Source organism: Chrysochloris asiatica, unplaced genomic scaffold (genome assembly GCF_000296735.1).
Source record: "Chrysochloris asiatica unplaced genomic scaffold, ChrAsi1.0 scaffold00150, whole genome shotgun sequence".
NCBI classification, from domain to species: Eukaryota; Metazoa; Chordata; class Mammalia; order Afrosoricida; family Chrysochloridae; genus Chrysochloris; species Chrysochloris asiatica.
In genome coordinates, this window is record NW_006408668.1 from 1,429,089 (window position 1) to 1,444,485 (window position 15,397).

The following is a 15,397-nucleotide window of genomic DNA, read 5'->3' on the forward strand; positions in this document are numbered from 1 at the left end:
CATATAAAATAGGTCACTTTGGAGATGTTTTTGGTATGAGTTGGGCATATCAGTCAGGCTTGTGCCCCATGTGTATAGCAAAGGCCCTGGCAAAACACAAAGAGAAAAAGGCAAGCAGGTTGCAGGCTCGCTGCCCAAGCTGGTCTGTATCTGTGGTTCCCCCAGATACCTAGACTTTTGCTGTCACCGCATTCATCTGCCCTAAGCTAGATGTCAATACTCCAGCATTGTGTGAATGTTCTCAGCAAGAAGAAAGGATAGGGAGCAAAAGTATTTTTGCCACCACCCTCTCCCACCTTTAAACGTTTTCTCAGGAGCCTTAACTAGTGACTCCTGGTTGCATCTTTCTGCTTGCAAGGGAGACTGGTTTTGTGCTAGGCGTGGTGCTGTGGGGTATGGGAGTATGTAAGCCATGCTCAGATGCGCTTATCCCCATGGTGATGAAACCCAGTGTGCACACAGCTGCCTTTCTTGTTCCTTCTTTCCTCCTTACCAACTTCAGCGTGGTTCCTTCCCTCATGCGCCTCTCTTCTGCTCCCTGTAACTCTCATACACAGAGGCTCTGGGGAATGCAGCTAATTAGCTGCATATTGTTTCCTGCTGGATAAGCTTTAGTCAGTACTACCTCTGTGGTATTGCTAAACATTCATACTTGTGTACAGAACAATTCAGAAGGACACCCTGCTTGGCAGAATCCTGACGTTTCCAGTTGTGGAAATGACCATTGGCCGACACATTGCGTGGCTTGCTTCTCTCAGAAGACAATGCAAATGGATGGTACACAGATGGAAAAACTAACTCATCCATCAGAAAGAGAGGGGAGAAACACTAGCCTAATAAAAAGATGCCACTTAAATTTGTCGGTGTTTTCATTCGATGATATGCAGTGTTGGCTAGAACATAGGGAAATGGAGACCCCTAATTATGTTGCTGGTTAGAGTGTAGATCTTTCCAGTGTGTAATTTGTCAGTATATATCATAAAGAAACCTAGACAATGCAGTGGGTAAGCCCTCAGCTGGTAACAAAGGGTAGCAGTTTGAACCCACCAGCAGCTCTGCAGGAAAAAAGATCTGGCGATCTGTTTCAGTAAAGAGTTACAACCTTTAAAGATTTGTAGCCTTGGAAACCATATGGGGCAGTTCTTTGTTGTGTAGGGTGGTTATGAGTCAGAATTGACTGGAGGGCACACAGTAACGATAACATGTCAATAGCCTTAAAATGTCTATGATAATAATACTAGATAACATAGCCATTCCAATTCTAGGTATTTAACCTTAGCTAAGATTTTGTTATGTGGATGTTTTTTGTGACATTTTTTATAAATTGAAAAGAGCCCAAAAATCTAACCTGAAGTGGATTTTTAAATGAATATTGTTACCTCTGTGTATTAGAATTAAAATTTGAAACTGTCAGCTCATCACAGATACCTTCTGGTGAGTACCATGTGGCCACTTCCCTGGTGGGGATACTGGAAACATGACAGAAGCACCATAGGTTCCTGACCCAAACTCCTTGATGGTTCCACTGGACAAAGCTGTATGTGTATTTGCTTGCTGGTTGTTAACTTGACAGTGGCTCTAAGTAACTTCTCTATTGGTTTCTTTCCTCAGGGCTGCTGGAGTGATGTGGTTGGAAGACGCCCTTCTCTGCTGATGTGCATTCTCTTCAGTGCACTGGGTTATCTCATCCTGGGTGCGTCCACCAGTGTGCTCCTGTTTGCCCTGGCTAGAGTCCCTGTAGGTGAGTTCTTGTCCCTGTGTGTGCTGTGTGTATATATTCTCTCAGGAGTTAAGGTTAACCTTTGGCTAAGGTGTGTGGCTAAGGTCTGTGGTGTGTGTGTGTACAGTATGTGGAGGCATGTGTCTTAGTGCTCAAATTTATTTTGTCACACTTTAGAAGGCAAGAAGTATACATTCAGGGTGCCGGCTCTAGGGTTGGACCTTTTCTGTCTGCCTTGCAGGAGGGTCCTCATCGCTTCTGAGTTTCATCTTCAGGGTGGTCTTCATGTAGCTTGGCATCTCACTCCCCCTGTCTCTGCTTGCTTCTTTTAACTCTTATAAGAAAGTACTCAAGACATACCCAACACTAATCCTACCTTATTAATATACCAGAAAACTTATTCTCAAGTGGGATTATAGCCACAGAAATAGAAGTTAAGATTTACAACACATATTTTGGGAGGACACAACTAATCCATCACAGCATCTGTGTGTGTTTATGTATGTATGTAGATTCAAGGGCATTTCAGAACATTCATGAAACAATTCTATTATCTTTTCATTCCATATTCCACAAACTTTCTGAAACCTCCCTGTATATTATATGTATGTATATTATATGTGTATATGAGTATGTGTGTGTGTGTATGTATGTACACATAATGAAGGGACTTCAAAAAATTTATGGAAAAATTCTACTATCTGTCACTTTTCATTTCTCCATGAAATTTTTGAAGCTCCCTTGTGTATGTAGGAGTGCCGTAGCTCCATAGGATAAGCACTCGACTGCTAACCACAGGGTCAGCAGTTTGAGACCACCAGCTGCTCCTTAGAAGAAAGATGCGACTTTCTGCTCACACAAAGATTCAAAGCATCAGAAATCCTATACAGGGTCACCCATGGTACTTAACAGCAACAACAACTTTAAATGTGTGTGTGTGTATACACACACACACACATACATATATACATATACATGCATGTTATTATTAGGTGCCATCAAGTTGATTCTGACTTGTAGTGACCCCATGCACCACAGAACGAAACACACACATACAGTCATATACATTATAATATGGTTTTTAGGAATAGGTAATACTTATAGGGACTCCTGGTGTGGTGCTGCTGATAATGCACTGGACTACAAGGTCGGTAGTTCAAACCTAAAAGCTGCTGCTTAGAAACCCTATACAGGGTAGTTATGAGTTGGAACCAATTTGACTATACTTCACAACCACCTCTTTGTCAAGTTTGTTATTCTCTGATAGCTTGGGTGTTGCTGTGATGCTAGACTTTAAGCCACCAATATCTCATAGATCAACAGGATTGTCCATGGTAGACAGTTATTAGCAGATGTTCCAAATTAAGATTAGGAAGAAAGGCTTGGTGATCTACTTCTAAAAATTAGCTGATGGAAACCTTATAAATCACTGTCTGCCTCTCTCACTTTGGGCACATCATTGGGAGGAATGAATTGGCCCACCTTCAGTGAGATGACTGACATATTAGCCTCAGCAGAGGACTGCAACATGCTGGCGGCTGTGGGGATGACACAGAACTGGACAGTGTTTCACATTGTTGTACGGAAGGGTTCCATGAGTTAGAGCCGACTCTGGGAGTTAGGAGACACCAGTGCTCATAGAGTGAACCTGTCCCTGCTTGCCATGACCTCTGTGTTTGGAGCCTTTACAGTATTTTATAGCAGTTGCTGTACAACTGTTACTGTTTATTGAGCACCTCTGCCAGGTACTCTGCCACCTTGTGCAAAGCTATATACCTAGTACCTGACAGAGCTCAGGGTCTGTCAGTGAGGGGCTGCTGTGCTGGAAACACCACAAAGGATGGCATTCACAAACATATTTATTTTCTCCCTGTTATGGAGGCTAGACATCCAAATGCAGTGTGTTAGCTTTAGGGGGAAGGTTTGCTCTCTGTAACAGCTCTGGAGGGAGCATCTGCTTCTTGTTTCACTGGAGCTCTCCATGTTTCTTGGCATCTGTCTTAATGCCATCTCTGTTCTGCTTGCTTATATAATTTCTTATAGCTCAAAAGAGATGATTTTAAATGCACTTTCCACTCATCTTTTTTCTCATTAACATAACATAACATAACAAAGGCAACCCAGGCCCAAATTTGGAGGGATTGTAGCCACAGAAATAGAACACATATTTTGAGGGGATACAACAATGAGCTTATCATTCTGTAATTGGACTTCATGGCTTCAAACTTAGATACTCTGCTATACCTTTTTCTGAAGCATTTTGTAAAAGTATTATTGCTTAAGAGGATGCTAGATTCCTGGTGTGGCACTGGAGGATTTGCACTGTACTGTGAACCACAAAGTCAGTGGTTCAAACCCACCAGCTGCTCCTTGGAATCCCTATACAGGGTCGCTATAGGTTGGAATCGACTCAACGGCACTTAACAACAACAAAAGGCTACATATGCCTCATGGGTTAGTTTTACATTTCTAGGCTGCTCTTGACTTTTTCTAACATTTTTTAAAATACCATGTATTTTGCCCATCCTTTGAAAGGAAGACCCTCAGTGAGATGGATTGACACAGTGTCTGAAACAGTGGGCTCAAACATAACAATTGTGCGGATGGTGCATGCTTGGGTAGTGTCTCGTTCTGATGCCTACAGGGCCACTGTAAGTCGGGACCAAGTCGACAGCACCTAACAGCGACAGCCATCCTTTGCAAACAGCATTCTCAGTCCTGGCAGACTTACCCTCAAACCATTGTTGTGACCCAGATCTGACTCTGAGCCCCAGCCAAAGAAAGTCATTGCTGGTAAGTCAGTTCTGACCCACAGTGACCAGCTAGGACTCCAAAGCTGTGATCTGTATAGTAACAGACAGCCACGGCTTTCTCCCATAGAGGGCAGCAGAGTTCTGGTCTAGCGGAAAAAGACCCCAAATCCAAATATGTTTTATGGAGACCAGTCATCCAGATAAAGGAGAGCGTTAGCATGAGACCGTAATGGTGTCCCGAGGAGTCACGGCCCCCTAACTAATTATACAGAACATGGGAACCAAGAAATTTGACATAAAATCTTAATTGGCAGGGGATCTGTTCATCACTGCCTCAGGCAGGCCTCCAAAAGCAGGAAAGAGACCTTGATTGGGATACATACACTATTGCAGGCTAGGGAAGTCCATGCGATTGGTTCTGGGCCTGCTAACTACCTTGTTCAGGGTATGACTCATGGTCATGAAACCCTGGCACCCCAATTTCCATTAAAGGCATAAGGAAAGCCCCTGAGAGGAACACTGCCCCTACCTGGGCTGGCTTTCAGACATACTCTACCTAAGGGGAAAAGAACTCAGTGCAGCCTGAATTTATGTCAAGACTCAAAATAGATTTAGAACTCCCAGTGTAAAACATGGGCTCCTGGTGTTGCACTGTAGGATCAGTACTGGGCTATGAACCACAAGGTTGGCAGATCAAACCCACCAGCTACTTCTCGGAAACCCTATGCAGAAAAAACTAGATGGCACTTAACAATAACAATAGACACCATTGTTGTTAAGTGCCTTTAGGTTGGTTCGGACTCACAGTGACCCTGTGTGGGGTTTCAGAGGAGTGACTGGTGAGCTTGAACTGCCAACCCGCGGTTCAAACCGCCATTGCAGTCCAGCACATTAAGCCACAACATCACACCAGGAGTCCAATATAAACCACAGCTTTCCACAAACCAAGTACTTAAAATTTAAGCTCTGATACAGCTCAACCCAGCAACCTTTCAGTCATCAATCAAGTGCCCTGAGGGCTCCTCTCTGAGACCAGGTGGTCTATAAATACTGGGTGGAGTTAACAGGGGGTTAGCTATGGTGAAAGCTCCTTGTTCCCTTTCTGTTTTCTGCAGATGGGATGCGGAGGTGTTTTGTTTGTTTGTCCTTGTTTTGTGTCATTTTACCCACTAGAGCACTCGCCGACTCTGCTACCCTGTTCAGCAGCTCTACAGTACTGTGCTGCTCTTGTTAGCCAAGGTCATTGTCTTAGTTATCAGTGCTGTTCCCGCAGAAATACCACAAGTGGATGGCTTTAACAAACCATTTCTAACTGTTTAGGAAGTTAAAAGTCAGTATTCTAGCTCCTAGGGATGCCCTTCTCCCTGTGTTGGTTCTGGGGGAATGTCTTTGTCTCCTGTCAACATCTGGGAGCCGGACGTTCTTTGGAGATCTCCTTGTGTCTTGGAATCAGTCTTCCCTCTGGGTCTAGGAGATTCTCAGTGCAGACACACACTCCCTACTCGTGGTTTGTATTTCCTGGGGGTACAGAACTCACCCCCTCTGCCTACTCAGGCACTGCCCCCAGGAGAAGTCTCCTTACAGGGATCTGGGCTGTAATGTGAGTTAGGATCCTGATGTAAGTAAGGGTGCCACATCCCAGTCTAACCCTGTCTCATTAACATAACAAATGTTACCTGAGCCTTTATTACATTCATTGACCCTACCTCCTGAACCTCAGGCAGAGGTTGGAATTTATGACCCATCTCCAAATGGAAGGTAATCCATACACCACTGACATCATAGCCTAGCCAAGTTGACACATAGTTGGGGGGACAAAATTCCATCTACGACAGCCATATCTAACTCCTCCAATGAATAAAGCAGAGACACAGTCGCTTTAACATACAAGATGAGCAGCTTACTCCGTGACGTCTGTTGTTGTTGTTGTTAGGTGCTGTCAAGTCGGTTCCAGCTCACAGTGACCCGGTGCACAACAGAAGGAAACACTGTCCGATCCTGTGCCATCCTCACAATTGCATTGGTGCCCATTGTTGCTGCCACTGTGTCACTCCGTTTCATTGAGGGCCTTCCTCTTTGTTGCGGATCCTCCACTTTACCAAACATGATGTCCTTCTCCAGGGACTGGTCCCTCCCGATAACAGTCTATTGCATTCACCCTCCAGTATTTGCACTGTACCTTTTTGTTGACTTAAGGAAATGACTTTTGAGGATGTTTGTTTTCGTTATAGTCAATAATGTCAACAAACACCAAAGCTCAAATTGATATTGGTTCCATCTGCTTTGGGGACCAGATCAGTTCTACGTGGTTGGTTTGGTTGACTGGGTGTCTTCACCATTCATAACTCTTAAGAAATTGTGAGGGAGATAAATAAAACAATGCCACTAGGTTTGTTCTACAACAGGTAGGGTTTATGGTAAGGACTGAAGAGTTTTGTTCACTGGTTTGTTTAGTGATAGATCTGTTATATAAAATCATAATCTTTGCAAGCTGAAAGCAGCGGACAAAAATTTTTCCTTGCCAGTGTCAACCTTCAGTATTTGGTGGCCCCCACAATCACGAAGGACACCTAGACCCTTCTGCACAGAGTCAATTATGGATTAAGGTCCCTGTCGCCCGAGAAGGAACGATTAGCTTCAAGTGTGCTTGGGATTCAAGTGCCAGAGTTAGACACCCATCTGCCCCTGCCCTCGCTGCTGTCTCCACGCTTTTAGCAGGCTTAGAGTCTACTTGCCACAGCCCTCTACATTCAAGTGTGTATCGTGAGGCCAGGAATGAAATGATCTCAAAAGTAACCACTGAATTCTTCTAAGACTTGTTAGGAATCACCTTCTCGCCCAGTACTTTCTCACATTTAAGGAACAGGCCTAGAGAGTCAGTCTTCTTAACCCCAAATATGATTTATGTTTGCTTCCTGTAGAGGCTAGTTATGAAGCAAACACCCACTCTAGTTTTGAGGCAAGTCTGGGACTAGAACCTAGGACGTAGGTGTTGAAGCCCACATGGGCATAGCAGTGTGCCGAGTGACACTTTCAGCAGGCACGGCTCCAAAATCACTGGGTCACATCACAGTCAGGAGTGATTCAGGTAGACCAGCCAGCAGCATTTCTGGAGTTTTTACTCTGTGTTGAACGGAACAGCAGACAAGTTGTGTTATGAGAGCCCTCCGTATAGTGATGAGTGTACTCGTTCAGCATGTGGTTATCTAGGGACACAAACCCTGTAAAATGCCACTGTGGGTTAGTGCACTGGACTGCAAGGTCAATTTGAACCCTAAGGTCTGTGGTTCAAGCTTACCAGTTACTCCTTGGAAACCCTATAGAGGGAGGGTTGCTATGAGTCAGAGCTGATTTGAAGACAGTTGACAATAACAATAATAAGCTCAGCACATATACTTCAATCTGCTATTAAAAGTATAATAGAAAATCTGTTCATATGAGTTAGGTGACTTCCTCATCTTCTCCTCTATCCTTTGATGCTCTTTGTTTCTAGCACTGTTGTTGTTAATTGCATTGAGTTGGTTCTGACTACGCAGACAGACCCTGTAGAGGGTTTCCGAAGAGCGACTGGTGGGTTTGAACTACCAACCAGATTCCTTTACGTATGTATTTATATGGTCTCTTTACTGTGGGTAAGTGCTTTCGAGTTGGTGCCTACTCATAGAGAACCTCTATAGGGTTTTCAAGGAGCAGTTGGTGGGTTTGAACCCCTAACCTTGTGGTTAGTTGTTGTTGTTGTTAAGTAACGTGGAGTCTGTTCTGAATCATAGTGACCTTGCACAGGGGTTTCCGAAGCTGTTTATGGGAGCAGAATGCCTCATCTTTCTCCTGCGGATCTGCTGGTAGTTTCGAACTACTGACCATGAAATTAGCAGCCCAACTCGTAACCACTACACTACCAGAAGTTAGTTGCTTATCCTACAGTGGCATACCCGCACTCTTATATATAACCTTCTAAAATATTTAAAAATAAAGTTTATGTTCCACATAACCCTTTCTCACTCTCCTCTAAAATACAAGCATTACCAGGGCAGGGATATTTGTTTCTTTCCTTTGTCATTTCTGTATGTTTTTATTTATTTGATCTCTTGTTGTTGTTAAGTGCCCTCGAGTCTGTTCGGACTCATAGCGACCCTGTACTGATAGATGTGAATCTCCGGCCTTGCTTGCAGTTAGCAGCCCAGTCCTGACCCGAGAGTGCCATAGCAGGTCTTCAGTCCTTGCTTAATCCCCAGGGTCTATATCAGTAGTAGGCACAGAGTAGACAGAGTCATGTGTGAATGAGTATAGAGTGAGTTCCTTGTGATAGTGTGCTATCATGTCATCAGAGCTAAGGAGACCACCTGTTACTGGGCTGCTGCAGAATGGAATGGAGACGCGGGAGTCTGGCTAAGGCGGAGCAGACTCGAGCTCTTCCGAGGCTGAATGAAAGTGGAGATCACAATTCCATCAGGGACTGCAGTTAAGTGTAGTATCCAAAGTGAGATCTGTTTGACTGAAGGAAAACTACAGACCGTCTTTACTGTTCCCATTGCAGGTATTTTCAAACACACTCTCTCGCTGTCAAGGGCTCTGCTTTCTGATCTGGTTGCAGAGAAGGAACGGCCACTGGTCATCGGACAGTTTAACACAGCATCGGGTGTGGGCTTCATCCTGGGCCCCATGGTTGGGGGATATCTCACTGAACTCGATGGTGGATTTTACATCACAGCACTCATCTGTTGTGTTGTCTTCCTTCTGAATGCCGGTAAGATGACATTTAACTATGACAAGTTTGTGCATTCATACTGCTCAGCATACTCAGTTTTCTCTCATCCCCGTTCATTTGTGTCTAGGAATAGGCAGACTCATCTTTCAGATCGAATCAACACCAGCAGTAGACCCCCAGTGGCATCGCATCACCATTTAGCATGCAACCCATGTATATTTCACGGCCTGTACCCTGTCCCTGTAAACCTGCCCCCTGTCATGTGTGCCCTCTCCTCCCCAAGGCTGGCTTCACTGCTGACGCCATACGTGCCAGCCTTATGCTCCTTTCTTCCTTCACCTGGAACCTTCTTCCTATGTGTCTTCACTCACGCTGACTTCTCAGCACTCAGCTCGCAAATATTTCTCTTCTCAGAAAAGCTTTCTCTGACCATTTGTCTACGATACTACAATTTTCTTCAAAGCCGGTCTGAAAGATTATCCATTCATTGTCTTAGTTTCTGTCTGCCTTTTTATAACTACCTCCCCTCCCTAACACACTAACACACACACAAAATAAAAATAAACTAAAACTCCACAAAGGCTAGGATGTTATCTGATATACTGATTTTTACCTTCTCAAGACAGGAGTCCTGGTGTTAATGTGCTGCAGGTTAATGTGCTAGAATGCAGGATCAGTTTGAACTACAAGGTTGGCAGTTCAAGCTCACCAGTTGCTCCTAAGAAACCCTATACAGAGTTACTGTGAGTCCAAACTGACTCCACAGCACTTATCAACAACAGCAGTGGATCCTGGGGTAGCGCTGTGGGTTAATGTGCCAGACAGCAAAGCCATTTGAACTGCAAGGTCTATGGTTCAAGCTCACCAGCTGCTCCTCTGAAACCCTATACAGGGTCACTATGGGTCGGAATCGACTCAATGGCATACAACAACAAGACAGGCTAGGCATATAGCAGATGTGCAATAATAATTTATGAATAAAAAGAATCTGTTAGTCTGTGAGCTCCATTGGTTTAAGACATGTGTCTTCCTATAGTCCTCTAGCTTAGGACTGGAAAATGGCAGTTCTCTGGGTAAGCAGCTGAACAAATAGGTTAATTCATACTGTTTTCTCATCAGTGTGAAGAGATTAGGTTCGGGAACCACCCTAACAAAAGAAACCCCTATGTCCACAAAAGGGTCAGATTCATTAGGTGCAGTGACTAGGACTTCAACATCTTCTTGAGGGGGTCACAGTTGGACCCATAACACTCATGAACTTTGCTTCCCAAGGCTGAAATCCTAAAGCAACAAGGAATTCATCACTCAACGTGGAACCCTGAGCACAAAGATTCACAAAGTTGCAGCTCTAAGCCCCTGTTTTATAAATGAAGGGCTTGAGGCATAGAGTATGTCACTGTAGGATAAGCAACAAACTGCTAACCACGAGTCTGGGAGTTCAAACTCACCAGTGACTACTCAATGGCTACATCATACTGATGTCTTAGGAAAAGGGACAAGAGTTAATATGCACACGCAGGGAGAGCCACGGTGACAGGGGCAGATGGATCTGTAAGTAGCAAAGGAATGACAAGAATTGAGATCTGACCAAAATCCTGATTTGAACTTCTAGCCTCCAGAACTGAAAAAAATCTGTTTATGTTTTAAAAAGCCATCCCTTGTGTTTGTTATGGCAGCCGTAGGAAACTACGATGGGATTTAATCCCAAACTTCCTAGCAATACTTGATGGTTTTCTGCTAAAAACATAACCTGCGACCTCAGGTAGGAAGTGAGACCTGTGAAGAGAGCCGCGTGGCTCAGCGTCCCTCAGGATAAAATGAAGTCAAGCACACATCTCGTTTCCTGTGGCCAGGCACCAACATGTATAAAGGAAGGTACAAAGAACTGGAAATCACTGAAATTCATAAGTCAGGGTGTGGGAACAGGAAATGGTCATGAAGTTCTACTTTTGATTCTCTAACGATAGTACTTTTTAATAGTTTACCCTACCCTGAGCTTGTTAATAGGTCTGAGCCAGTTAGGAATACATTCAGCTGCAGTATTGCCACCGACAGTGGCTTAACCTCATGGGGATTTGCTCTTCTCACTTAGGAAACTTGGCAGTGAGTCCCAGGCCGATGCAGCTCTCGGCAATGCCCTCGTGGCCTTTTTGTTTTCTGCTCCAGCATCCTTAGTTAGTTCATTCTGTGCTTGTCAGTTCACAAATGCAAGATGTTCCTGCGTCTCCAGGCAGCATGGTCATTCCAGGCAGGACAGAAGCAAAAGCAAAGTACTTTTTTTTTTTCCCAAGTTTTCTCCAAGTCAGCTCTGACTCATGGTGACCCCACAAGGTTCAGAGTAGAGTTGTCCTCTGTAGGGTTTTCCTGACTATCGCCTTTCTGAATTGTTGTTGTTGTTGTTAAATGGCATCGAGTTGGTTCTGACCCATAGCGACCCTGTACAGGGTTTCCGAGGGTGTAAATCTTTACGGGAGTAGAAAGTCTCATCTTTCACCCGTGGAGCGGCTGGTAGTTTCAAACCACTGACCTTAAGGTTCACAGCCCGATTCGTAACCACTACACTACCAGAGCTCCTTTAGATCACCAGAACTTTCCTCCGAGGCAACGCTGAGTTTGCACTGCCATCCTTCCACTTAGCCCAGTGCATACCCACGTGTGCCACCCAGGAACTCCGGCATGTGGGGCTAGTGGCTTCCATATTAAATCGTGGGATTCAGGACATTTCTATAATTGCAGCAAGTTCTATTAGTCAACAGCGTGACCCAAGCAGGCCAGGTTTTCATGAACACAGAAGGAATGGGAGTGTGTCTCACAGAGGTCTGTGTCCTATAAGGACAATTCATTGCTGTTTTAATTCCAAATTTGCCTTATCTTTCTCCCCAGTGATGAGAACTGTTTTTCTGTGCCTTGTCTCTCAACCCCTGCTTGACTTCTTATGTCTTTGCTCTGACCTGCCATTTTGCCCCAAAAGCCTTTTATGTCTTTTTGTCATGGTTGTGTTCTCACACTTAAGAACTCAAATCCTGGAGTCCAGCAAACTCGGATTCAGATCCCTGCTTTGCTACCTTTTAGCATGTGGCCTTGGGCCACTTATTCTGTGTCTCAGTGTCCTCATGTATATAGTGGGGGAGAGCCAAACTCAGAGAGTTGGTGTGAGACCTCGAAAAGGTTATGAATTAATTAAGAAATGTCAGTGGTTAGCATCATCATTAAGGAGCTCTGGTGGTATACTGGTTACGAGTCAGGCTGTTAACCTCAAGGTCAGCAGTTCGAAACTACCAGTTGTTCTGTAGAAGAAAGATGAGGCTTTCTGCTTCTGTAAAGATTTACAGCCTTGGAAACCCTATGCAGGGTCACTGTGAGTCGGAACTGACTCCACGGCACACCACCACCACCACCACCACATCAACATTATCCATTTTGCTATTTTAATAATCATTAGTGACAATTCTTTGAAACTTCCAGGAACCCAAGGTATAAATAGATGGAAAATCCAGATCTGTTTTCTCATGTGGTTAGTTTTCTATCATAAATTGGTCTTGGGAGTGAGGTACTTAGGCTATAGTTGGAGAAATCACATATACAAATGAAACTTCTGAAAACATGAAACATTGCTGTGAATTGCCAATGATCCAGGGTGAACTTGTACTGAAAAACCAAAAAAATATATATATATATCATGATGAGTTCAAGCGATTCCTAGAATGGCAAGTTTGAATTTAGTTTTTAAGAAGGTGTAGATTGCCAAGAGATCCCACCAGTTGGAAGACATGGAGTGAAGACAAGAGAGTCAGGGATGTGACCATCTTAGAGGGAGGGAGGTTCTTCTGAGCAGGACTCCACGCTGCTGCATGAGTTAGGTTGGTGAGGGTCTCTGAGAACGGCCCGTCTCTTGAGGTTTGACAGAACACACAAAACAAAACAAAACCTGCTGCCAGTGAGCTGATTCCAACTCATAGAGACCCTACAGAACAGAGTAGATCTTTCCTATAGAGTTTCAGGATTAGATAAGAGTAGGTTTTACAGAAGTAGACAACTTCATCTTTCTTCCCCAGCAGCCGGTGAGGTTGACCAGCTGACCTTGCAGTTAGCAGCATAACCCTTAACCAACTGTGCCCCCAGGGCTGCTTGCTGAAAGCATGAAATCAAGCCAGTGCTTTCTAGCAGTTATTGCTATCTGTTCCTGCTCCACCCTCACACCAAGGCTGGCTGTCCTGGTCCATCCTCCAACATGGTACTTACTTACACCATAGCTACCTGTTTGTCTAAACTTTGAGTAGATGTGAGTTCCTTGAGGACAGGGCTTGATAAGCCTTTTCTTGTTTTCAATAGATTCTTGGGTATAGCAAACTATCATAGACTATTGAGCTCTGGGAGAAAATAGTGAATATTTTGTAGAGATTGGATTTTAAAAAAAAAACAAACTTTTTATACAGAGTTGTATGAAGGTTTACAGAGCAGATCATCAGTTTGACGTTCAACTAGATTTTTTTTTTTTTTAGGTGGCTAGCAAGTCACTTGTCAGAATTGTGACATTCAAAATAAAGGGATCAGCGGGGTGGTGGGAAATTGGATTAAGGGATTCTGTATAAAATACAGGTGAATGCTCTAACCCAAATGATTGCTTGCCCCTGCATTTCAGCTTACTCTAACTGATTTCGCCCCACGGTACAGGTCTCGTTTGGGTATTTCCGTGGAGTGAAGGAAAATTCAACACTACCAAGAACCATACACCCTCAGGAAAGACAGAACAGAAAGCGCAGGATACAACCACAGCCCTTGGGGGCCCCGCACCTGAGAAGACTCCTGTCCACCCCTGGAACGAAGTCTTGTTGGCATTGCGGGCCATTAAGGGCCTAATATTTTCTGAAATGTGGGACATATTTGTAGTGCGCTTGCTGATGGCTGTGGCAGTCATGCTATACTATAGTAATTTTGTCTTGGCCCTGGAGGAGCGCTTTGGGGTGAAGCCCAAGACTACAGGCTACCTGATCAGTTACAGCAGCGCCCTGGGGGCCCTGGCCGGCTTCACCTTGGGGCCCCTCATGAGACTGTACAGGTACAACTCTCACAGGATCCTCCTGCACTCCAGCCTGCTCACCTCCACACTGCTGCTGCTCTACGCCACGGCCCACACCATGGGCATTGTCGTCTTCTCCTCTACCCTACTCTCCTTCTCCACTGCAGTCGGCAGGACCTGCATCACAGACCTCCAGCTGAGCGCGGGCGGGAAGCAGGCCAGCGGCACACTCATAGGCCTGGGACAGTCAGTCACCGCGGTGGGCCGCATCATCGCCCCTCTCCTCTCTGGGCTTGTCCAAGAGGTTAGCCCTTGTGGCCCACCGAGTCTGGGGGCAGCACTAGCCTTAGTGGCTGTTTTCATAATGTCACTAAAGGGACCTCATGCTGGTGCTGACAGGAGTGGTAAATTAAAAAGTGAGTAGAACAGATAGACCAAGCTGAGAAAGGTGCTTTGGGAAGGGCTGGTGGTGTCACTTGATCAGGTGGTTGTGCCCGGCTGTGAGGAGGGTTCCCCATCAGCCTTCAGCTCACACAGCCACAGCCATGCCTGCGGGTGTCCAGATGTCACTGGGCACGTTGGAAGATTAAGACAGAAGCAAACCTTTGCCTAAGGGGAGGAGTCTCATCTTCCCAACTGGGCCAGTGAGGCTAAAATGTTCCTAGTGGGAGAAAGTTTCCAGGGACAGGCTAGGGAAGGAAATGGTGGTTAGGATAAACAGTACCTGATGTATGGGAGGAAGGAAGAAGCTACAATGAATTCTCTACTAAAGAAGAATAAAGGTACGCATTAATCAAGTGCCAATCAGCCGGGACGTGGGTTTCATGTTGACTTTCATAAACTAAGAGCTAACTTTTCTGCAATTGAAAATGCTAAAGAGGAGAGCGGAGTTCTGGTGTGGCACTGTAGAATAAGCAGTGGACTGCTAACTTGGCAATTTAAATCTACCAGCTGCTCCTTGAAAACCCTATACAGGGTAGATATGAGTGGGAACTGACTCGAACGCACTTAACAATAAAGAAACGGCTTTATTAAACTCAGCCTGTTACTTTCTTAAGAAGGTTATGAGTGGTAGTTTCACTAGGGGAGCTGGTTAAAATTCAGATGCCTGGCCTCATCCCCAAAGCCCAAGTCAGTGAAGCTGGGAAGTGACTCGTAAAAAAATGACTCATAATGGTTACAAGTCGGACTGCTAA

General features: G+C 44.8%; 1 protein-coding gene across 1 annotated transcript in view; it reads left to right on the top strand.

Annotated features, from left to right (window-relative positions):
- MFSD9 (major facilitator superfamily domain containing 9) overlaps positions 1-14,625 on the top strand; it is a 33,494-nt gene extending 18,869 nt beyond the window's left edge. The window contains exons 4-6 of the mRNA XM_006870730.1: positions 1,612-1,741; positions 9,011-9,220; positions 13,856-14,625. Of these exons, the coding sequence (XP_006870792.1) occupies positions 1,612-1,741; positions 9,011-9,220; positions 13,856-14,625 (1,110 nt within the window). The remainder of the gene's footprint in view (positions 1-1,611; positions 1,742-9,010; positions 9,221-13,855) is intronic.
- Positions 14,626-15,397: the final 772 nt, after the last annotated feature.